The sequence below is a fragment of the Sciurus vulgaris genome (assembly GCF_902686455.1).
Source record: "Sciurus vulgaris genome assembly, chromosome: 3".
Classification (NCBI taxonomy): Eukaryota; Metazoa; Chordata; class Mammalia; order Rodentia; family Sciuridae; genus Sciurus; species Sciurus vulgaris.
Window position 1 is genome coordinate 14,103,894 of NC_136463.1, and position 25,342 is coordinate 14,129,235.

The window sequence follows — 25,342 nt, forward strand, 5'->3', positions numbered from 1 at the left end:
ATGGCACTGGCCCCTGGTGCGGGCTCCATGCCGTGGGATAACATGATGGAAGGGCAAGAGAGTCATTGTAAAACAAAAGGGGCAAAGGAGGCTGAATTTGTAACAGACCCACTTGTCATTACTAACCTATTCATGCAGTAATGACATTAATCACCTCTGAATGGTTCCATCTCATACAATGGCAGTGTTTGAAGGGACATTTGAACCACAGCAACGCCCAAGACAGAGTCAGCTTTCTTTTTTTTTTCTTTTTTTTTTTTTTTTTTTTGTTGGCAATGGACCTTTATTTTCTTTATTTTTATGTGGTGCTGAGAATCGAACCCAGTGCCTTGCACGTGCTAGGCAAGTGCTCTGCCACTAAGCCACAACCCCAGCCCCAGAGTCATCTTTCTATCAGTCTGCTATGCACCTTCTTGCCTGATACATTTTAGGGGAAAAAAATAACATTTTAAAAACTTTAAAAGAAGCAGGAACCAAAGGGCCACAGACTCTCAGGGTAATGAACACTTGCCACCAAGCTTTTCCTCAAGTCTATCCAGTAGAGAACCTCCATCTGTGCTTTCCAGAAAACAAGCAGTGAATCTACAAGTTACTCCAGACTTGGGCCAGCTGCATTGGCCCCTGCTGTTTTTAAAGCACCAGAACTCCTTGGCCCTTCAAGGAGTTTCCAAATCATGTCAGAATCACCTAGGGAGCTTTTTTGAAAAATGGAGATACCTAGGCTTCACTTTAGGCCAGCCATACCAAACTCGCTAGGATGGGACGCAAGAATCTGTGTGAACGCATCAGGTTTGGGAAATGGCCTCAGGCCAGAGCTCCCCAACATTTTTCATGCCATGTAGAAAATGATCGGTATTAATTGACATTGGGGAGGAGCTCATGGGATTCAGAGGCTTAGTCTGGTTGCCTGAGGGCCAAGGGCACAGTGCCTTGTCATATCTGTTATCCATTCCAGGGAAGGGAGCTTTGCCTAAGGGAACTCCATTTACTGTGTTCAAGTTTTTGAATGGTTTTATTGATACTTTGTTTGGGAGAGGGCAGTAGCTTTTAAGACAAAGACTGCCCATTCCTCCACTAAGACAGGGGTCAGTGACTGAATTTCATTCCATCTGTTGGGAATCTGATACCCTCATGGAGTGAGAACCAATACCTTCCTTGCCAGTTACCAATATTAATCATGATACACATTTGTGCACTTTTTCTCCTGTTTCTTTGGAATTTGGGGTAGTTTAAGATTGACCCTCATCTAAGTTTATTTCCTCCAGTCTACAACTAGGATTCTGTGACACTGGAAATGATATTTTTCCCTTTGTGTTATAAGACCTGACCAGTGATTGTATCCTCCACTCCTGTTTATTCAGACTCCCAAGTACAACGGTCCAGCCTTAATTCCAAAAATATCCAAGAAAGAAGAGATGCTATTAAGGTACTTGTCTTAGACTTTTATTTTTAAGGGGCCCAGAGAAAGACGTACAATTACTAGCTCACTAACTTGGGTCTTAGGTTTTTTCAACAATTCCTCACAAACGTGCTAAACCTAGCTTTAGAGGGTCAGGAACTAACTTTTGAGAAAAATAAATGCCAATGTTGTCATTTTTTTCAGTTGTATATTTACTCCTAATATATGAAAAAATAATACTGTCTCCATTTTATAATAGGGAATCTGAGGCTCAGAGAATCTTTTTTGAGGCTCAGAGAATCTAAGTATGCTTACTGGAAGTTTCAGATAGCCTGGATTCAAACCTCAGTTTGACCCCAAAAACCATTTTCCCTACACCTAGCTGGCTCTTTCAGGTAAAGCTGGAGAAACAAACAACTGTTGTCCTTGAAAAGTCACTCCAAGAGATCATTTCTTCTTTAAATGTTCTAGTTAAACTCAAGTCTCATGACCATAGGAATGGATGGTCTTGGGGAAAGACAGATAATACAGGCCCTTGCTGTCTCTTGATGACCTGATCTGATGGAACTCCACTCCCTATCTCTGGGGAAATTTTTTGGTCTCTATGAACATTCCAGAAAGCATTAGATTGGGCAAAGCATACTTGGGTCTGGAAAAAAACAGAAACTGGCCATCCAACAACTGAGTAATACAGGAACCCATTCCAAAAAGAAAAAAATAGATACAGTAGCGAGAGAATACATCCACAGACCCATTGGGGAAATACTCCTCTCATTTTATCATCCCACAGTAGTTTTGGAGCTAAATAACTTACCTTGGTTCACACAATTGTTGCTGAAACAGAAATTCAAACCCAGAGCCAGGCATGGTGGCACACACTTATAATCCCAGTGACTTAGGAGGCCGAGGTAGAAGAACAGCAAGTCCAAGGCCAACCTCAAAACTTAGCAAGACCCTGTGTCAAAATAAATAAAAAGAGCTGGAATGTAACTCAGTGGTAGAATACCAATCTTCAGTTCCTACCTCCGCAGAAAAAGGAGAGGGGGAAAAAAAGAAAGAAAGAAAGAAATTCAAACCCAGGGTGTCTCATTCCAAAGCTTTTTCCATTTCCTCTTCAGTTCTGCTCCCAAAACTTAGAACCCCGCAGAGGTGCTCCTCAGCATGGTCAAAAATGAATTTGATTGTAAAGGGAAGGTTGGAATCCACTCATTGCTTCACCTGCCTTATATTTTAAGATTCTAAGCAATATGACAAGCAAAATGAGCTCTAAAGCTAAAATAAGTTTGCAATCTCATCCAGTTGTAAAAATGGAAACTCTTTATTGTCTTCAAATTACAAAGATTGATTGGTTTATTGAACATTTCTATCTTAGTTTCTGTTCAACAGGTTGGAGGTCCAAGTTTCCCAGAATAATACGGTACATGAAGATCTGGCTGGATCAAGGCACAGTTAATCCAGTACAGATCACTGTTGCCCTATTGCAACTCATGAAGAATATTTGTGAGTCTATTATCAGCTTTTGATTTCATAAACTTAAGCTATCTATGGGCCAAATCGTCCATTCTTGGTATGGATCAAGGCTACTTTATAACCTGTGTCCAAAGAACACTGCTAAAATCAGAGTGGGTGAGGCGCTCCCACCAATGAGCCATCTCCCACCAAGCTCTTTCATGGGAGGAGCTAGGCTCAATGGCTTTAGGAGTGCTGCTTCATGGCCTCTCTCTGTCACTTATATTAAGGCAGATTGCTTTCCAGTGTGCCCTTGACTCACCTTATTGACTCCAATTAGAGGTGATCTTGATATTTGTTAGTGCCAAAAGAACCAGTTAGCATTGTGTAACAGGAAGTTTGGGAGTCGCCTTCTATTACACTGGAATTGGGAACCAGGCCCAAAGCTGGGAACAAAGAGGAGTTATGACCCTATGTTCTTCAGGCTGCTGCTAATCACTGGGAGCAGGTATTTCCTGGAGCCTGTGAGATGACCTCTCATCTCCACTTGGGCCATTGGTCCCTTCCCCCTTCATAAGCTATATATGGAGATGAAGGAGGTGAGTTCCCAGAGTCATTGCCTGTACACTTCTTGCCTAACCCTAAAACCATGCAGTAAGAGTCTTCTAAGACTGTCTAATACAGAAATTGGTGGGGATCTGCACAAATGCTGTTTGTGGAACAGGAACATGCAGGACCTTCCTTGATGCCACCATCTTATAAGACTGAGTAGACTGGCAAATGTCTCCAGGAGTTTATAGGAGAACACAGAGATTGGTGTTATGGTTTGGATGTGAGGTGCACCCCAAAAGCTTCCATGTTAATACAGGAATATGCAGAGTGAAATGACTAGGTTATGAGATCTGTAACCTAATTGGTCCATCCTAGTTTGAATGCACTGACTAACTTGGTAACTGTGGGCAGGCAGGGTATGATTGCAGGAGGTGGATTTCTGGGGGTATTTCCTGGAAGGTTGCGTCTTCCCTGCGGCCTCTTCCTGTCCTCCACCCACCACCCCTGCTTCCTGACCCTGCCATGAGCTGAGCAGCTTTCCTCTCCTGGGCCCTTCCAGGAGAGGAAATTAGGGGCATGGCCATGATGGGGAGGTTGGGACCCTGGCCCTTTCCTCTCTCTTTTTTTGCTTTCTGGGCACCATAAATTGAGCAGGCTTATCCAGGTGTGATGGCACACGCCTGTAATCTCAGCAGCTCAGGAGGCTGAAGCAGGAGGATCACAAGTTCAAAGCCAACCTCAGCAAAAGCGAGGCACTAAACTCAGTGAGACCCTATCTCAAAATAAAATATAAAATAGGGCTGTGCCCCTGCATTCAGTCCCCAGTACCCATCCCCAAAAAACAAAAACAAAAAAATAAGTGAACAGGCTTCTTCTGCCACATGCTCCCCCTCCTGCCACAGGCCCAAAGTAACAGGACCAAGCCACCACAAACTGAAAGCTTAGCCAAAATAAACCTTTCCTCCTTGTACATTGTTTATCTCAGGTATTTTATGACAGTAACAGAAAGCTGACAAATACTTGCCCTCCCAGGAAGTCAATGTGTTCGTCAACTCAGAAGCCCTCCAAATCACTAAACTTCTTATTCCTAAGTTTTTGTGGAGCTTGATCACCAATATTCCCTTCTTTTCCACAGAGGTCAGTGGGTTGGATTGAGAGTTCCCACCTTCTAATCATTTCCTTGTTCTGATGACAAGCCTCATCCGAGGCTATCTAAGGGCTCCACCCATGTCATCTCATGAGCATAGCTCAGGTGTGATGGAAGGGGCTCCTTGTGAGTAGCAAAGGCTAGGAAAATCGCTCTAGGCTCAGGAAAATCCAAGGACTTTAGGAGCTCTGTTCCAGGAACCAGGGACAAAGACCAAATATACTTCTCTTTGCACCACAGGACTAAAAAAGCAAATAGGTCTAAAGTGCCTGACACCAACTCTGTACAGAGCAAACCTTTAGTAAGCATTCGTTCATAGGGTTGCTTTCCCACCTCCCATCCTTGGCTTTATTCTGACACCTCTCTTGGGATTCCCTGTGCCTTTAGCCCTGGCCCCTACAAGGCATCCTCAGTGGTCATCCGGGGCTAGAAACCACAGCATGTGCTCAAATTTCCCATTTTCTTACTTCCTCTTCTCATAGTGTTTCTGTACCTAAATTATAGCCAAGACAGGCATGGTGCACACACTGAATCACACCCTGCCTTTTCTCTGCCTTCCTGTGTCACATGCACCTTAGGAGCCAGAGTCCTTTAATAGTCACTTTGCAGAGGAATAGTACAAATCACTGTTTGCAGGACATTCTAGTGCCAAGGGCAAAGGCTTTAAAAATAGCACTTTGTGTATTAACTGTATTAACTGCTAACAAAGCAAGAATTGACTCATCTGGCCAAGATTTGCATTTAAGGTTTCTTTTTTTTTTTTTTTTTTCCTGTTTATACTGATGCATCATAATGGACTTTTTACAGAAAGTGTTAGGTCAGTCCTCAAGTACATGCTTCAAGCTCCTGAGTTTGTGCTTTTGTTTTTTAACAACTTAATTGAGCTATTAGTCACATACCTTTCAAGCCAGCCATCTTGAGTGTACAGTTATATTTACAGGTATATGCAGTCATCCCTGAAATCAACTTTTAAATATTTTCATCACCCCAGAAAGAAAGCCCACACGCTGTGCTGTCGCCTGCCTGTCATTACTCTCACCTCTACCCTAACCCTAGAAGAGCGCTAATCTACTTTCTCTCTGTAGATTTCCCTGTTCTGGATATTTCATACATATAGGATCTCTTATTAATATGTGGTCTTTGGAAACTGACTTCTGTGAAAGCCCCTTGGTTTTTATGTATATCCCTCTTAGAATTCAATTTCAAGAAATCCTACACTAGCCAGGTGCAGTGAAGCACACCTTTAATCCCAGCAGCTCTGGTGGCTGAGGCAGGAGGATTGCAAGTTCAAATCAAGCCTCAGCGATTTAGTGAGGGCATAAGCAACTTAGCAAGACCCTGTCTCAAAATAAAAAATAAAAGGGGCCAGGATTGGGGCTCAGTGGTTGAGTGCCTATAGATTCAGTCCCTGGTGCCAATAAGAAAAGAAATCCTACACTAAAGTCAGGACTAAATGACCATTCTTCATAGCAAAATGAGAATAATATCTGCAACATCTTGGAGTCTTTAGGAAAAGTTCCAGAAAGCAGGAAAAAAAATCTAATGTGTGGTATGCCCTATCAGCTCCTCCCTATATTAGGGCTGAGCACTTTGGTTACATAATGTTGCAGTTCTTGGCTGGGGTTCTTGCTTAGCCCTTTTTCATTTAACATTTATCAAAAATTTCTAATTTCAATTAACAGGGCAAGCCCCTGTTGGTTATTGTCCTTTGTGGTTCAAATTGAAAGTGTAATTAATCTTGGAAACTATATCTCAGTGAACATCAGCTAATAATATTGCCTCTGAGATGCAAACTCTGCTCCAGCTGGTCCAAGAGCTCCTGTGGGCTTCTCTTCACACCTTCCAGGTGTGAGATTGACTGTAACCCACATGGGAACATGGTTCACGTGGGCTGCACTAAAGAAGCAGGCCTCAGATCACCCCAGGTCTGCTTTGTCCTAGTGTAAGATGGGGAAGCCCACAGGCACAGCTGACCCTGTGGAGGGACAGTCCTCTAAAGAGGATGTGCCAAAGGAGAGAGCTCGCTAGCTGCCTTTCTGGCCCGGGGTCAGCCCCCTCCATACAAATGGGTTTTAACTGCAAGGGTCCTATTGCATTAGCCACGCTCAGGGAGTACCAGCAGCATTCAGAGCAAGAAACCTCATTGCAGCCAGAACACAGCCCCCCATGTTCCCAGCCAGCCTGCTCCCCGGCCAGAGTAGCTGTGCAGGCCCCTCAGGGCCTCAGGGCAAAAATATTGCTCTCAGGGAACTTCTGGGTCACTCAGTGGATCCAGCTGTACTACCATAGCGTGCATTGTGCTCCATACTGAGTTAGCGAGCCGTGGAGGAAGTACCAGGAAGACTTTCTGTGAGAAAACCTCTCCAACCCATGTCCTCAGTATAATCGTGCCCATCCAAAATGATATGTTGAAGTTCCTACTTATGAGACAGGGTCTTTACACAGGTAATTGAGATTAAGTGAGGTCATTAGGGTGAACCCTAATCTCCTGTGACAGGTGTCCTTTTAAAGGGGGGAAATTGGACACAACTGGCACAGAGGGATGACAATGTGAAGACACACAAGAAGAATGTCATGTGATCCCTCCAGAGTTCACTTCTCTAAGTCACAGAGCACCAGTGATTCCCAGCAAAACACCAGAAGCCAGAAAAGGGACAACCAAAGCTGAATATCCCCAAGTTCGCCATTAGGAAAAGTAGTTGAACCACCCCCAGCCTGGTCAGTTGCCCAAAGGAAAGACCAACACATGTCTAGGAGTGGCTCTCAACTTCAAAAGAGAGTTTCTAAGTCACCTTTAATAAGCTCAGAGCACGTCTGCTCTGGGAAGAGGCTGCCCAGTGGGTTCCCCATGCCAGGGAAGCTCTGTGCCTGGGTGGTTCCTGAGACCCAGGTGAAGTCCCCTCCTTCAGGAGAGGGATAGCCCACAGTAGATGCAGTCTACCTTGATTTCTACTTTTGTTAACTTTGAACAGGATGTTCCTGCCATGAAACCAAAGAGAAAGGGAAATAAATTGCTTCCGACTGAAGACTATCTCATGTCCTTGGCTCAAGACGTGTCTCACTAGCAAGAACTCTTCTCTTGCAATTCCTTTGTCCACTGCACTGATGGACACTGACAGGTCAGAGCTTCCAGAAAATGGAAATGCCCGCCCAGCCTTTCACTTACACCTGCATGACGACAGGTGGTCGAATTCATATTAGAACTTATCAGCATTTTCTCATCAATTCAACCACAGGAATAACAATTATAATGCAGAATAATCCTACAACGTCTGGGATATACCTAGTGACTTTCTTCTGAAGAAATTAATGAGAGTTGAGGGAACATTACAACTTCTCTAAGGGTTTTTTTGTTTCCTGTGTGTATCAATCTGGTATGCTTTCTGTGCATTACGCACCTTGTACATTCGTGCTGGGCTGGGGACATTGCCATCCCCAGCCCTTTTTATTTAGTCTCATTAAGTTGTCAACGGTCTTGCCTTGAAGTTATTAAGGCTGGCCTCCAACTCATGGTCCTCCTGCCTCAGCCTCCCCAGTCACTAGGATTACAGGCATGTGCCACTGCTCCTGATTAATTAACACCATTTTAGGTTGAGGAAATTGAGGCTCATTGAGGCTCTCTCCTGGTGGATGTTCCAGAATTTCAGATGATCACATCCTGTCCTCATGTTATAAGGATGTCTCTGTCTATTCAGAATTCTGTAACCAAATACCACTGACTGGGTAGTATTGTAACAACAAACATTTATCTCACAGTCCCAGAGGCTGGGAAATCCAAGATTGAGGTTCTGGCAGATTCAGTGTCTGGTTCCTGGTTCAGATGCGCCTTCCCGTTGTGTGTTCACAAGGCAGAAGGGATAAGGGGCTCTCCACAGCCCCTAGTCACTCCCCGTAGGCCCACCTCCTAATGCCGTCACATTTGTGATTAAATCTGAACATAGAATCTGGGTACTGGGCATGCACAAATATTCAAACCATAGCAGGCTAGGAGCGCAGGTCTGAGAGGACTGTGACTAAGTCATGAATCATTTCTGAACTTCAGGTTCCTCACCTAGCACACAGATAACATTCATACCTAATAGCAGTGGTTGCATCTTGGCTGTACATACAGATTATCAGGGAAGCTTTTGGAAACCTAGGTTTCCAGGCGCCACTCAAGTCCAATGGGATTCGAGCCCTGGGACTTTGACCTTGCTGTGTATGCCTTCTCCGTAGAGGTTCCTCTCACAGTTCTGGAAGCTGAAAGTCCAGGATCAAGGTGAGGCTCCAGAAATCCGTTCTTCCTTTCCTCTTCCATCTTCTGTGGCTCCAGGAGTTGCTTGGTTTGTGACTGAGTCATTCCAATCTCTTCCTCTGCCCTCAAGTGACCTTCTCTTTGTGTCATCTCCTCTCATAAAGACACTTGTCATTGGATTTAGGGCCCATCCGTTTAATCCAGGAAGAACTCATATTGAGATCCTTAATTATAGCTACAAAGATATTTGTTCCCAAGTATGCATAGGTTCCAGAGGTGATGACCTGAGCATAGCTTTTGGGGATCACCATTCTCCCCACTGCAGAGAACTTTCACTGTATTGTTCTGAGTTTGGCTCCACCAGGAGTTTTGAGACACAAAATATTTTGTTTACACTGAAAGCAAGCTTGTGTCCTTTTATAATAGGCTAAACCCTGACACATGGAAAGGCCCAGATATCAGAGGTGAAGGTTGAGATTTATAAACCTTGTTATTAAAATAAGGAAACTCCGAAATGATCATTTAAAATGTAAAATAGTCCCGTTCTTTTATAAAGACTGATACAAGTGATATAATTGAGTTTGAATCAGGACCAGAATACTCCAGAAGCTGTAGAAACACAACTCAGAAATATATTTAAAAAGCAAACTAAGAAGTTGTAAGAAGTTGAACAGAGCTGGGCGCGATGGTGCACGCCTGTAATCCCAGAGATTTGGGAGGCCGAGGCAGGAAGATTGCAAATTCTAGGCCAGCCTCAGCGACTTAGCAAGATTCTATCTCAAAATAAAAAAGGGCTGGGGGTGTAACTCAGTGGTAAAGTGCCCCTGCATTAAACCCCCAGTACAGAAAAGAAAGATAAATGGAGCAATTTCGAAACCAAGTGAGAAAAAAAGAGGGAAAGATTCCAAGAGGAACAAAGGAATGGGCATTTGGAGGTGGCAGGGAGGGGGTTAGAGGGAGCGGGAGCGGGAGGAAAGAGAAGCTCGCAGTGGCCAGCTTGTTGCAGGTGAGGCCTCGTGCTCCATCCCCTGCCCCTGCCTTTTTTTTTTTTTTTTTTTTTTTAACTCATTTCCATTCAAACGCCTTCAGCGGGATGTTCATTTCTGATCTAGAGTTTTGATTAAAGGCGTCCTTTGGTAAACCCTTCTCCCTCACCTCCCTCCAGCTCTTTGAAAGTGAATCTCTAATTATAGGCCCCGTTTGAGATTTCCTAGATGAAATCAGCAGCTGTAGATATGACACCAGTCTTGCAAAAAATCGACTCACTGTTGCCATAAAAAACCTAATTGTTAATTGCTTCTTTGGCATCTGGCTATGACAAAAACACCCTTTTGCTGTTTAATACTAAAAGTAAGTCGTGGAACGAGCCCCGGGCTAGAATTAGGGAAGGCTGCCTATCACCTATTTGCCTTTTTGGGTGCAAAATATTTTATTTCTCTCAGGTCTTAGTGTCCCTGTCCACAATATTGAGGACATGAAAACAAATTATCACTTTCAGGTTAAAAATTCTATTCTGGGCACTGTGGTTGTAGTTCAGTGGTGGAGTGCTTGCCTAGCACCTATAAGGCACTGAGTTTAGTCCTCAGCACCACATAAAAATAAATTAATAAAATAAAGGTATTGTGTCCATCTACAACTTTAAAAAAAAAAAAGTTTTTTAAATGCTATTCTGAATCTTGAAAATACAATGTACTTCTTATTTCCACCTGGCCTTTTCCCACAACTTTATTCTGCAATTAGTCTAATGTAATTTTATAATTTGTGATGCAGTCAGGAACCACACATTGATTTAAGCATCTCCATAGTTTGGACTCTGCTAACAATACTTGTCCCGTCTTTTCTGAACTGAAGTTTGCTGTGAGGCCTTGCAGTTTCAGCTACAGTCCATCTGGGTTCCATGTTGCAGTCTTGTTTTATTCTTGAAAGGTGTGGACCTTGGATGTACCATGAAGATTCTGGATTCGGTACCATTGCAGACTCAGAGGTTGTGGGCTAAAGACACCAGCCGAGGGCAGTCCCTGTGACAGGGTGGGAAGGTGGAGCAGGGTTAGCTGGTCCAGGTGCTGCCAGTTGCAGGCCTCTTGCCCAACCATGGGACAGGATCCAAGGAATTGGAAGGCCCCTCAGGCCATGGACCTGGTTTAATTTCATTTCCCTGCCCCTGGTACCTGCCCATCTTGCTCAGTTCACTGGGTCCTTTGTCTCCTGCAACTCTGGGTTGCTGGGAGTTTTGGCCTTCGGCTTTCTGCTGGCTGGCTCCATGACCATCCTTTACTTCCTCAGTAGAACAACCTCCACTCAGGTTCAAGAGGGTTTGCCTATCTGTATTCTGGCCAACCAGAGTGGAAACCATGTCTTCTAAGCCTCACGATGGCTACCCATGTACAGTTAATAATACTGATTATTTGCCTCTGCTGTGGAAAAATCAGTAGGCAGATAGGGAAAGAAACATGTATCATACTTCATTTTTTGTTATAGATAAATAATATTCCATTGAATGGCTATGCCATGTTTTGGGTATCCAGTCATAAGTTGATAGAGCTTTAAGGTTTTGTTTTGTCTATTACAAATTTGAACGTCCATGGACAAGTTTTTTTGGAGATATATGCTTTTGGTTCTTTCCAGTAGATACCTGGGAGTAGAACTGATGGGTCCATGTTTGACATATTGTGGAACTCCTCAAGTGTTTTCCAAGGTCGTCACACTACTTTACATTCCCATTGGCAACGTATGAGAGTTCCAATCTCTGCCCATCTTTGCCAGCACTTATTGTTGTGCAGATAGTATTTTACTTAGTCTTTCACTTAAATATCTACTCAATTTTGGCTGAGATACCAGTGCACCACCCACATCTGGAAGATGGGTTCAAAGAGAACTCAGGCATTTACTCAACATCTGTGGTGTGCCAGGACTGTGGAAAAATCAGTAGGCAGATAGGGAAATACAGTAGGCAGGGAGCAATGCAGCCGATTTTTCTTGGGGGGTCAGCCTGGCTCCAGGGGAGGTTGATGAGCAAATGCCTTTACAGATCATCCACCTGCTGGACTAGGACAGGAGGCTTTGGACCGTAAGGGAGGAGCTACACAGGAAAGGGTCTTGGGGTAGTGACACTTGAGTTCAGTCTGGAAGAAAGAAAAGGACAGGTAGGCAGAGTGGAGGGTTACCTGGGAGAAGGAAGTTCAGGAAGAGAGACCAGCACCTGCTTAGGCGTTCAAGAGTTCTGGGACTTTGGAGAATGGGGCTGCTGGGAGCTTCCAGAGGCTAGAGGGACAGCATGGCATTGGGATGGTGGTCCAGAAAAGATGTCGGAAAGGTAAACAATTACATAAGGGGCCTAGCACTTCATGCCAGGTGTTTTAACTTTATCCTCAACTCATGGTGCCATGAATGGGTTCTGAGCAGGGAGTGATACCGTCGGTTTTTCCTGGGGGATCAGCTTGGCTGCAGAGTGGGGAATGGTGAATAGAGGGATCGAGACGAGGTGGGAGGATAAGGCTCTGCCTCAGCTTCCATGAAGGCCTGGCATTGGCCTCCTGTGGGAATTGCTCCTGGGGTTATCCTGTGTCACCAGTGCAAAGTCCTCACAGACGAAGCTGACCCACAGCGGGAGTCAAGGGCAGCTAGAAAGCCCTCTTCAGAGGCTAGTACCAGGCGGCCCCAGAGCCTCAGCCAGACCTGAGTGAGAACCTAAGTCTTTGTGAGAGGCCTGCTTTTGCCTCTTCACCCCCCACAGAGGCAGGGTCTGGCCTGAGTTACAAGGGCTGGGCCATCACAGCTCATCTACCTTTCTACTCTCCTGGGAAGGGAAGCCTTCATTTTCTGCTTCACCCTGTGGCCTCTGCTTGAGGCCCTTTGCCTCCTGGGGCCTACGTCACGTAGACAGGGTTGGGTTGTAGCAGGATCCAGGCCCAAGACTGTACAGCAGCCCCAATGCAGCTGCCAGTCTTTTTTACAATAATGAAAATAATCTTATAAAAACATTTTAAACATCCTTACTGGCATTTTTGTGCTTTATTAGTTTACACGTTCCTTTTGAAATACCTCAGAAAATATAATCCTCTAAGTACATAATCAGTAGCCAATTTCCACATGGCAATCATTAAGCAAATATTAAGTGGTTAGACATTTTTTCAAACACCTTTTTTGCCTTTCTTGTTTCATTCTTAAACTGAAAGTTAACACAAATCTTTTGTGTAAAACTCAGTGGGTTTTTACATTTTATATCCAGATCAACATATAATCATCTTAACCCTGCACCAAGGGGTTGCCTCTCTTCTACCTTTCATCACCACAGATAAGTTGTGCTTTCTTGTGGACTTCAGTTTGAATTACACAGTGTAGATATGCTGTTGCCTCTGGCTACTTTTGCTCAGCATATCTATGAGAGTCATAGATGTTCTTGCAGGTATCTGCCAACATTTGTTCTTTTTCATTGCTGTATAGTATTCTGTTGTGTGAAGATACCACGGCTTATTCACCTGGTTTCCTGTTGTGAACAATTGGGCTGTTTCCAATTTTTACCTGTTATATATTAAACTGGTATGAATATTCTAGTATAGTCCTTTGGTGGCCATCTGTACTCATTACACTCAGAAATGAAATTACTGGGTCATAAATATGCATGTGCTTGGCTTTGTAAATGTTACTGAGCAATTACCCAAAGTTATGGACCCATTTTTCACTCCCGTCAATGCCCTGGACTCTTTTTTTTTTAAGGTAAAGTTTATTGACACTAAAATCAAGGAAAATATATGATACAATGCCTCAAATCTAACTTTATTTTTCTACCCGTACTGGGGTGCCTTATCGCTGAGCTATTTCCCCAGCCTTTTTTTTTTTTTTTTTTTTTTTTACATTTAAATAGTCAAGCTACATTTTTGCCAATTATTTATATTATAATCCCTCCCTTTTTTCTAATCAAAAAACTATGTAGGGCTGGGGAGATCGCTCAGTCGGTAGAGTGCTTGCCTTGCAAACACAAGGCCCTGGGTTTGATCCCCAGCACCACAAAACAAAACAACCATGTAATCCACCTTTCTTCCTTCCTCCCTCCTTTTCTTCCCTCTCTCTCTCTCCCTCCCTCCCTCTCTCTCTCTCTCTCTCTCTCTCTCTCTCTTCCCTCCAGTACTGGGGATGGAACCTAGGGCTTCATACATGCTCTACCACTGAGCTACCCCTCAGCCTCACCCTTTGAAGTAAGTGTGCCATTCAGTGGTGTTTTAGTGTGTCCACACAGATGTGTAATACCACCTCTGTCAAACTCAGCACATTTTCATCTTCCTATAAGAAATGCCAGTTCCTTTAGTAGTCACCCCATATCCCTTCCTCTCCCCTGGCAACCCCTCATCTACTTTCTGTCTCTGGATTTGCCCGTTCTGGACATTTCATATAGATGGTTAAATTTTTAATATATCAATTTCTTTGACATTTTTTTTTCTAGGATCCTAAACACTTCAAGTCAGAAAAGACAGGACGGGGACAGTTAAGGGAAGGCTGGAGAGATAGTCATCAGCCCATCATGTGCTCCTACAAGCTGGTGACCGTGAAGTTCGAGGTCTGGGGACTTCAGACCAGAGTGGAACAATTTGTGCACAAGGTAAGTGATCCCACAACAGTCCCTGGGCTGTGGGCAGGGTTGCGCACCGCACAACCCCAGCCAAGGGCTAGGCAGGGCAGGCACCTTCACAGCATTTTACATATGGATTTGATTGTGCTCCACCACCAGACGTAGCTATTCTACGCTTCGTCTCTCAGTCCGTGTCTTCCACATCCATTGGATGAGCTTATTTGGGAAATGGGGCTGCAGGGCTTATCTGTGTGCACAGGCCTGAGGATAGTCCTCAGAAGATCTGCACCTGTAGGTGCCTGAGGCGGACGGAGCCCGAGAGGTGGGCCATCCGGTGGTCCTGCTGGAGGGCGTTGCAGCCTGCTGCTACCTGATGATTCTCCTCCTGAAGAACCATCAGCAGCCTCGAAATGCGGATTTCAGTTCTGTGCTCACTTTGGCTTGACATATTAATTTTGTAGCAGAAACCCACTTGGAGATTTCCGTTTTCTCTTGGTTTTTTTTTTTTTTTTTTTTTTTTTAACTTTTTTTTTTTTTTATTGTAAACAAATGAGATACATGTTGCTTCTGTGTTTGTACATGGCGTAAAGGCATACCATTTGTGTAATCATAAATTTACATAGAGTAATGTTGTTTGATTCATTCTGTTATTTTTTCCCTTCCCCCCACCCCTCCCACCCCTCTTTTCCCTCTATACAGTACTTCCTTCCTCCATACTTGCCCCCCTCCCTAACCCTAACTCTAACCCTAACACTAACCCTTCCCTCCCCCCATTATGTGTCATCATCCACTTATTAGCAATATCATTCGTCCTTTGGCTTTTTGAGATTGGCTTCTCTCACTTAGCATGATATTCTCCAATTTCATCCATTTGCCTGCAAATGCCATAATTTTATCATTCTTTATGGATGAGTAATATTCCATTGTATATATATACCACAGTTTCTTTATCCACTCATCAATTGAAGGGCATCTAGGTTGGTTCCACAGTCTGGCTATTGTGAATTGAGCAGCTATGAACATTGATGTGGCTGTATCTCTGTAGTATGCTGATTTTAAGTCCTTTGGGTATAGGCCAAGGAGTGGGATAGCTGGGTCAAATGGAGGGTCCATTCCAAGTTTTCTAAGGAATCTCCACACTGCTTTCCAGAGTGGCTGCACTAATTTGCAGCCCCACCAGCAATGTATGAGTGTACTTTTCTCCCCACATCCTCACCAACACCTGTTGTTGCTCGTATTCTTGATAATCGCCATTCTAATTGGGGTGAGATGGAATCTTAGGGTGGTTTTGATTTGCATTTCTCTTATTACTAGAGATGTTGAACATTTTTCCATATGTTTGTTGATTGCTTGTAGATCTTCTTCTGTGAACTGTCTATTCATTTCCTTGGCCCATTTGTCAACTGGATTATTTGAATTCTTGGAGTAGAGTTTTTTGAGTTCTTTATAGATTCTGGAGATTAGTGCTCTATCTGAAGTATGATTGGCAAAGATATTCTCCCACTCTGTAGGCTCTCTCATCACATTTCTTTGATGAGATAGTTTCTTTGCTGAGAGAAAGCTTTTTAGTTTGAATCTATCCCAGTTATTGATTCTAGCTTTTATTTCTTGTGCTATGGGAGTCCTGTTAAGGAAGTCTGATCCTAGACCAACAAGGTGAAGATTTGGACCTACTTTTTCTTCTATAATCTGCAGGGTCTCTGGTCTGATTCCGAGGTCCTTAATCCATTTTGAGTTTAGTTTCGTGCATGGTGAGAGATATGGGTTTAGTTTCATTCTGTTGCATATGGATTTCCAATTCTCCCAGCACCATTTGTTGAAGAGGCTATCTTTTCTCCATTGCATATTTTTGGCCCCTTTGTCTAGTATGAGAAAATTGTATTTATTTGGGTTTGTGTCCGTGTCCTCTATTCTGTACCATTGATCTACCTTTCTATTTTGGTACCAATACCATGCCGTTTTTGTTACTATTACTTTGTAGTAGAGTTGAAGATCTGGTATTGCAATACCCCCTGTTTCACTTTTCCTGCTAAGGATTGCTTTAGCTATTCTGGGTTTCTTATTCTTCCAGATGAATTTCATAATTGCTTGCTCTATTTCTGTAAGGTACGTCATTGGGATTTTAATTGGAATTGCATTGAATTTGTGTAGCACTTTAGGTAGTATGGCCATTTTGACAATATTAATTCTTCCTATCCAAGAACATGGAAGATCTTTCCATCTTCTAAGGTGTTCTTTAATTTCTTTCTTTAGTGTTGTATAGTTCTCATTGTAGAGGTCTTTCACCTCTTTCGTGAGATTGATTCCCAAGTATTTTATTTTTTTCGAGGCTATTGTGAATGGGGTAGTTTTCCTAATTTCTCTTTCTGAAGATTCATCACTTATGTATAAAAATGCATTGGATTTATGAGCATTGATCTTGTAACCTGCTACTTTACTAAATTCACTTATGAGTTCTAAGAGTTTTCTGGTGGAATTTCCAGATTCCTCTAAATATATAATCATGTCATCAGCGAACAGGGATAGTTTGAGTTCTTCTTTTCCAATTCGTATCCCTTTAATTTCTTTGGTTTGTCTAATTGCTCTGGCTAGAGTCTCAAGAACAATGTTAAATAGAAGTGGTGAAAGAGAGCATCCCTGCCTTGTTCCAGTTTTTAGGGGGAATGCTTTCAGTTTTTCACCATTTAGAATGATATTAGCCATGGGCTTAGCATAAATGGCCTTTACAATGTTAAGGAATGTTCCCACTACCCCTATTTTTTCTAGTGTTTTGAGCATGAAGGGGTGCTGTATTTTATCAAATGCTTTTTCTGCATCTATTGAAATAATCATGTGATTCTTGACTTTAAGTCTATTGATATGGTGAATTACATTTATTGATTTCCTGATGTTGAACCAACCTTGCATCCCTGGGATGAAACCCACTTGATCATGGTGCACTATCTTTTTAATATGTTTTTGTATGCGATTTGCTAAAATTTTGTTGAGAATTTTTGCATCGATGTTCATTAAGGATAAACCTTTAGCCACACTAACAAAGAGAAGACGAGAGAAAACCCAAATCACTAAAATTCGGAATGAACAAGGAAATATCACAAGAGACAGGATTGAAATACAAAACATAATTAGAAGCTATTTTGAAAATCTATACTCCAACAAAATAGAAAATTTCGAAGACATCAACAGGTTTCTAGAGACATATGAATTGCCTAAACTGAACGAGGAGGACATACACAATTTAAATAGACCAATTTCAAGTACTGAAATTGAAGAAGTCATCAAAAGCCTGCCAACAAAGAAAAGTCCGGGACCAGATGGGTTCTCAGCCGAGTTCTACAAAACCTTTAAAGAAGAGCTCATTCCAATACTTCTCAAAGTATTCCATAAAATAGAAGAGGAGGGAACCCTCCCAAACTCATTCTATGAAGCCAATATCACACTGATACCTAAGCCAGACAGAGACTCATCAAGGAAAGAAAATTTCAGACCAATATTCTCTTGGTTTTTAACGACGTTTTTTCCGTCTGGGAAAAAATAATGGAAAATGCAGTGTTGAGCGTTGCCCTTTGTAGCTGCTCTCATTTTCATAAAAATAAATACTCCCCAAGTTGTCTCTATATTCCAGATAGGTAGCTATTTATTTTTCCACTTGAAAACTGATAAACACTAGCTTTACAGAATTCTGTTGCGGGTACCGGGATTTCTCCTAAAAGCACCGAGCTTGTTACTTAGATGGATTTTTCTGCTGAGTAGGGGGCCAATTGATGGGAGAAGTTTGGTTTTGGTTTTGTGGTACTGGGGATTGAACCCAGTGGCACTGTGCCACTGAACTACATCCCCAGCTCCTTTTTTTTTTTTTTTTTGAGACAGGACATTACTAAGTTGTTGAGGCTAGCCTCAAACTTGTGATCCTCCTGCCTCAGCCTCCCAAGCTGCTGGGATTACCCTCATGTGACACTGCCTCTGGTAGTTTTTTTAACCCCAAATGATCTCCTCTTACTAAAGAGCTGTTTTCATAGTGCATTTTATTTCTTTTCACAGTGTGTGTTTAGATTGTAGCAGGGCTCATGCATTTTTTTTCTCAGGGATGAGTGGCCAGTTCTGAGAATTGGAGTTTTTAAATCTTTTAAGAGGAGGTGGGGATGCAGCTTGGTGGTGGAGCACTTCCCTCACATGTGTGAGGCACCGGGTTTTCCATCTCTAGTACCCACAAAAACAAACAAATAAAATTTAAAAATTAAAAACCTGTAAGGAGGGGCTGGGGCTGTAGCTCGGGGCAGGGCATATGCCCAGCATGTGAGAGGCACTGGGTTTGAGTCTCAGTACCACATATAAATAAATAAAGGTATTATGTCCATCTACAATTAAAACTATTTTTAAGAAAAAAAAAAAAAAACTATAAGAGTGCTGCTTTATTCACGGCATTCCATTACCCATTTCCAAATAAAATGCAGTGTCTAGGACACCTCCAGAACACACCTGCTCTGGCACATGAGTTGCTAATGAGAATCTGAGGGTAGCATTTGCATGGGCTTAAAGCACCAGGGATGCTTTTCTCTGAACACCTTTGTTTTTGTTTTTGTTTTTTCCAAGACTGTATTCACAGTTAAGGGTGGGGGGATGTTCAAAGCGAACCATTAGCACATTATTGAATTCTTGTTTCCATCCAACAGCTGTGTTGTGCTAAATGTAATAGGGTATATTTACTGGTGCCTCCATGCTGTTCTTTTGAGTTCCATGAATTCTACCCACTCAGCACTCAGTGTGTGCATGGCTGGGTGTTGTTTCTTATGTTCTTTCGTGTTTCCTATTTCCCAGTCATAGAAGTCCAACTAGATCTCCAGAGACCTGGGGGAGTAAACACTTCGTTATAAATGCTTCCCTTGTTTCTACAAATTCACCAAATTAAAATCCTTTATTTATTAAAACATGCCTAAACCTTCCATGAGAGGTTTTTGACAACCACCAGATTTGTTTGACTGGAAGAAAGGAATGTTGGAAGGAGACTGTGGGTATCCAAGAAATGTAAAAAAGCATATTTATACAGGAAGCAAAAGAGTGTCATGAAGTAAAAGTATGTGAACAGTGTTGCACACATACGCAAAGGGTGTACATTATTTTCCTCAGCCTTCTATTCCACACACGTCCCGCAGGAATCAGGTTCATTCCTTTATCACCAGTGGCGCTATCATTCCTGTTATCTTCTAATTTGGGCTCTTATTTCATCTCTTTCAATAATAGTTGACTAAGCTGGGTTTTTTCCTTCTATTACATGAGAGTCAGGCCTAGAAGGATATTTACCTGCCTTGTATGCCACCTTGATTTACTTCTAAAAATTGACTCCTTATTTAACATGTTTCATCAGAGAAGAGGGAAGGTTAAGAACACCGTGCTGGCAGGTCACTTGCCACCTAGAAAAGGGCTCTTGATTTACCAGCTTTAACTTCCTGGCACCAGAGACAGACAAAAGTAGGAAAGTAGACACTGTTCTGGTTAGAGAGAAATGAAAAGGAAACTCTCAGGCCACAGCTCCCAGAGATGCATTTGAGTCACTGCTGTGCAACTGTCGTGTGTTGTCAGTTTGTGCAAACACCGGGCTCAATTCTCAAATGCCACAAAGCAGTTGATTCACAGCAAGTGTATGCATGCCCTGGGAAGGGCTGGGACAAGCGGCCACCACACCTGTGTGGCAGCCTGCAGTTGTCATCACCTGTGGACAGAGGAATTGCAGAAATCCATAATTGCCAAGACTCCCAGAATTGGGAAACAACCTATTTTCCTGACAGTTTTGATCCAACCTGGTATTACTTCAACCTCCTTCTTTTCCTTTCCAGGTGGTCCGAGACATCCTGCTGATTGGACATAGACAGGCTTTTGCATGGGTTGATGAGTGGTACGGTAAGTCATTTTCCCCAAAATAATTTGTAGAACAATTTCATGACATGTTGACTTGAACTTTGAATCCCTCTGGCTTCAGCTCTTACCTAAAAGGACAACAAAGGCAGGCTGCAGCTTCCTGTCTTGAAACACTATCCACCAAGCATAATAAAGATGTAATTATAGAAGCTTGGTCTAAAATAACCACAGAGATATTGACTAAGTAGGACCTTGGTATGTTTGATGCATACATAGTTGATATGCAGGGCTCTATCGTTCTGTTGGACGGAGTTCAAACCCATCCTGATTTATCCCAGACTTTAAGATCAAAGCTTTCTGAAGCATCATGTCAAGTAAAAGCAGTCCTTTGATTCAGAGAACACTTGAAACAATCCCTCACCAAATACATACAGGTTCTGTAAGAATTCAAGGGCAGACAAAGGCATAGGTACCCGTTAATCCTAATCATTCTGGCTTTTTTTCATGATGTGGGAAGGTTAAACAAGTGCTGCACGTTTCCAGTAAATCAAAACAAGACTTGCTTCATTCCAAGACGGATGGACCACCCTCCCCAAATCCTCAGCCCTCTCCTTCTGTCCACGAGAATCCTCTGCATCCCAAAATCAGTCATCAGAAGATGGCTTCTGTCCCTGGCTATAAATAGAAAGGCACATGCCCAGTGACTTAGGTTAGATCTGACTCTCAGATTGATCGTCTAATGAAATGCCCTCCTCCTTGGCCTTTTCCTAAGTCACATTGCATTTGCTCTGAGTGTAACCTAGATTGTGTTTTGATCTTTTTCCATCATTGTTCCACCAATTCCCTCCATTTTCTTAGCGCAAGGCAGCAGATTTAAAGTAAGAGGATATATCGCAGGATAGAATGGGCAGACAGTGATGGTTATTCATGTTGGTAACTGTTTCTTAGCCACATTTGAAAAGGCATGGTTCTGGCGGCTGTGGGCTTTTGTTTTGTTTTAATCTTCTTGGATCTATACCAGTTGAAGAGGAAAGGCATCTACCTGGGTTTGTCCAAATGCAGATCATCATTTACTCTCTCACCTGACACATCTCCAGGATGCTACTTTTTGCAGCAAGTTGTCCTGATTCTTCCAAAGACCTGTTTGTTGTCTTTTTTGAGGCAGGTGGATAGAGAGTCTCCTCTGATCCTTAAACAGCTCTTTCTGGGTGTTCTTTGTCCTGGGAACCTTTTCTTAGATTCTCAGACAGAGCACAGACATCAACAAAGATTAGGAACTTCTGGCCTCTCCTGACTTGTGCTCCTGGGAGCTCATGGTTTCCTTGTTACAAGCTCCAAGGGAATATCAAAAGAATATTCAAAGAATAATAGGCTTGAACTGATTGGCAAGAGGACAGAACTTGAAGGCCCCAAATCTGCCACTGTGAAGACCAAGAGACAGGGCACCAGAATGCCACTGAGGACTTTCCAGAAAAGGCAACATTAAAAAGAGTAGCTGGGCTGGGGATGCAGCTTAGTGGGTAGAGCGCTTGCCTTTCATGCACAAGGCCCTGGGTTCAATCCCCAGCACCACACACACACAAAAAAAAGAGTAGCCCATCTCTGATCAAGAGGACAAAACAGGGCTTGGGGTGTAACTCTGTGATAGCTTGTCTAGCATTCTCAAAGCCTTGAGTTCAATCCTCACTACTGCAAAAAAAAAAAAAAATGAATAAGCACAGCAAAGCTGTTAATCAGGGAAAAGGGTTTGATTAGAGACAGGATATAAGCAGGAAAAAAAATCATGAGTGGATAGTAAGTAAATGGCTGAGTACAGAGAATAGGGCTGATTCTTTCCTATCTCAGCTGTGCCTAGGGCATGGAAGAGACTTAAAGGCATTTAGTTGAAAGAGAGAGAGGCTTGCCTAGAATGCGTAAGGACCTAATTTGAATCCCCAGCACTGCACAGTTGGGGAGGTGGTGGGGGGAGAGTGAAAGGGAAACAGAAAATTCTCAGATTATTACAGAAGCCCAAATCTAGAACAGCACATCAAGGGAAATGGGAGGTCTCCAGCCTGGAGACCTTCAGGAATAGAATACCTGCCTTCCTACTTAGGGTGGGTTAGGTGAGGGCAGTTAACAGCTTAAGGAACCTTATTACTCAAAAAGTCCTTTCTGTACCTGAGTGCAAAAAATAAAAGGAGTACAGACCAGTGGATGTAGATGATCAGGGCCCCTTCTTCTCCCCAGAGTAGGTCTCTACCCCCTATATCCACATGCACAGCCCCAACCATAAACAAGCAGCATATTCACTCAGTAAGGGGTCCGAGAACCACACCATCAATTTCACATCAACTACCACAGGCACCAGCAGCCAGCTGAGCTGCCAGCCACAGGTATAGTGGCTCCTTCATTACCTGATGCAGACACTTGGGAAATCAAATGAATGGAAGCAGCCCATGCCCACAGTCAGTTGCTTATTCAAGAAATGCTGAAGACTCTGGGATTTCAGGTAAATGTGTTTGTCTCTGTTACCAAGGCCAAGTGCATGCCAGGTTAACCCTGCAGTTTGGGGTACCAGAAGTTGCTTTTTTTTCCTTTGGTCCATGAGGCTCTCATTAATAAACATGGAAAAGGCCTAAAGTAATGAATCCCTTGCCTACAGGTATAATTCATAGCACTGGTTCTCAAAGTGAGGTCCGTGGGCCTGCAATATCATCATCCCCTGGATATTTGTTAGAAACACATATTCTCAGGACCCCTGTCCCCAGCCAAATCTGCCAATTCAGAAACTTTGGTGGGATCTAACCCAGCAATCTGTTTTAATAGGCCCTCCAGATAATTCCAAACTATTGGCCTGTAGCATGGGCTGTACTCCAGATTGGATTGCAAACACAGTTTAATTAGTTCAGTTCCAAATAGGTTAAATTGGAGAATCATAGCTGTCTTCAGGGCCAACTTCTAGACTCTGGTGCCTTGTGAGAATTAGGAAAAAACACCCCTTTTAAACAGATAAATTAGAAAAAGATGCCCCTTCTGGGCAGACCCAGTGGGTTCCATGGGTTTGAGACTGGTGCACACACCATTCACCCTTACGTGGTGGAAGCCCTGGCTATCTAATTAGACTCACCACCTCCAATGCTTAATTAAGAACCAAGAAAAGAGACATTGTAGAGGATGGTGATCTTTTCACACCCAAGGATTAATTTTGCATCTTTTCTGAATTCCAGCATTTGTCTGTCACGAAACTATTTCCCTAAACAGATTTTATTCTGCTCATGTTCATTGTGAGATGTATCGGTTTCCATGTCGGAGGAGTTGAGTTCATCTTTCAGAGCCCTGATTGGTCTTTACCCATGAGCCTTGGGTCTCTCTGCATGACTAGAACACTAATCAGAGAAGCAACAACAACGCATTTCAGGAGATGGGGTGAGAGGAGAGGTGGATAAAAATAGACAGCCCAGCTTCACAAGAGCATGTTTTTGCTTCACAAATCTGACAGTATTTTGAGAGAGGAACACTAAAGATTGCCAGAGGGAGCCTGTGACTGATTGAAACCTAACAAATGTCTTTGAAAACCAAACTCTTCCCAAAAAGTAGGAGGGATATATGAGAAGTTTAGACTGATATAGATGAAACAGCCCTCATGGAAGTGAGTCCTGGAGTCCCTGGAGCAGGCCTCCTCCTGCGTGCAGCAGGTTCAAGGCAGAGACAGAAGCCTAAGAGAGGCTAGCATCAGCTGGTTGAGTTCCCTAAGCCAACATTTTCCAATGTCCCCAAGTTCCCTGAAATATGAACTTGAGCACCATGGCTCTTATGCGACATTCAGGTGTGTGTGCTCAGACTCATTTTGCTAATGAGACAACTCATAGCTTTCCAACAGATTTTCAGAGGAAATCACTGAACCCTTCTCCTCTACCCCTAGTTACATGCTATAGGGGAAAAAAAATCACAACTTTATACTTCCAGTTCTTAGTGGTCTGAATTATTTGGGAAGGTTATGCACCAGGCCTTTCAGTACAAGCAAGTGGAGGCACCCTAAACTTTTTGTAATAAGCATGTACTGACTCTATAATCATTTTAAAGGATTAAACAATGGCACTTCCCAGAGCATGACCAACATTTTACTGGAGCCAAAGGAGTATCCCATCTAATTCATGATTGTTGGATCGTCCCCAACCCAACTACCTGTTCAAGACTTCAGTTTTGAACTAGCATGAGAGAAAAAAGACCTCTATTTTAGCTGAAGAGCCTGGAAGTGGAGAGATAATGTTTGTAGAAAAAAGTGAAGTATAATGTGCCATTGAACAGAACAAGTCATTGAATTCAAGTACGAGACTTTCCTTTTTTCAATTTTACCTGCTGCAACTGTTCAGTACAATGGAGAAGAATTCATGCTTGCAGATACTTTGTTCCAGGGCATCTGTAGCATCTCTGTATGTTCAAAGATCTGTGTCCTAAAGGCCTTTCAAATATATGATCTCACCTCCTCTTCCTATCAAATCAACCTCCCTTCTTTAAAAATAAAATGAGGGGCCGGAGAGATGCTCAGTCGGTAGAGTGCTTGCCTTGTAAGCACAAGGCCCTGGGTTCAATCCCCAGCACCAAAAAAATAAAAAATAAATAAAAATAAAAATAAAATGAGTGGCCAGCACAGTGGTGCACATCTGTAATCCCAGCCACTTAGGAGGCTGAAGTAGGAGGATCAAAAGATCAAGGCCAGCCTAAGACACTTAGTGATACCCTGTCTCAAAAATAAAATTCAAAGGATTGTTGTTGTAGGCCAGAGGTAGAATGTCCCTGGGTTCGATCCCCTGTACCGAATAGGAAAAAAAATTAATGATTGTGCCGAGGTTGTAGCTCAGTGAGAAAACATGTGCTTAGCATGCGCACGTTCATGGGTCCAAACCCCAGCTCCACTCAAAACATAAATAAAGTAATTGAAAGAAAATTGCCACCATAAACAAATTTGTAAGACTAGGAGAAAATGTTTGCAACATATGTAGTCAAAGAGGATTAATATCTATAGTATACAAAGAAGTTCTATAAATTGGAAATATAATGCCTCAATAGAAAAACAGTAAAGAATATGAATAGGTAAATCACAGAAGAAATGCAAGTGGCCAATAAACTCACTACCAATCACAAGGAATGTAAGAA

The 25,342-nt window shown here is 42.8% G+C and overlaps 1 protein-coding gene and 1 long non-coding RNA gene across 2 annotated transcripts in view; one reads left to right on the forward strand and one right to left on the reverse strand.

Annotated features, from left to right (window-relative positions):
- PITPNC1 (phosphatidylinositol transfer protein cytoplasmic 1) overlaps positions 1–25,342 on the forward strand; it is a 291,062-nt gene that overhangs the window by 251,929 nt on the left and 13,791 nt on the right. Inside the window, exons 7-8 of the mRNA XM_079131631.1 lie at positions 14,222–14,377; positions 20,182–20,245. Of these exons, the coding sequence (XP_078987757.1) occupies positions 14,222–14,377; positions 20,182–20,245 (220 nt within the window). The remainder of the gene's footprint in view (positions 1–14,221; positions 14,378–20,181; positions 20,246–25,342) is intronic.
- Positions 1–25,342, reverse strand: part of LOC306656451 — a 561,410-nt gene that overhangs the window by 93,374 nt on the left and 442,694 nt on the right. The gene's annotated exons all lie outside the window — the stretch shown is intronic.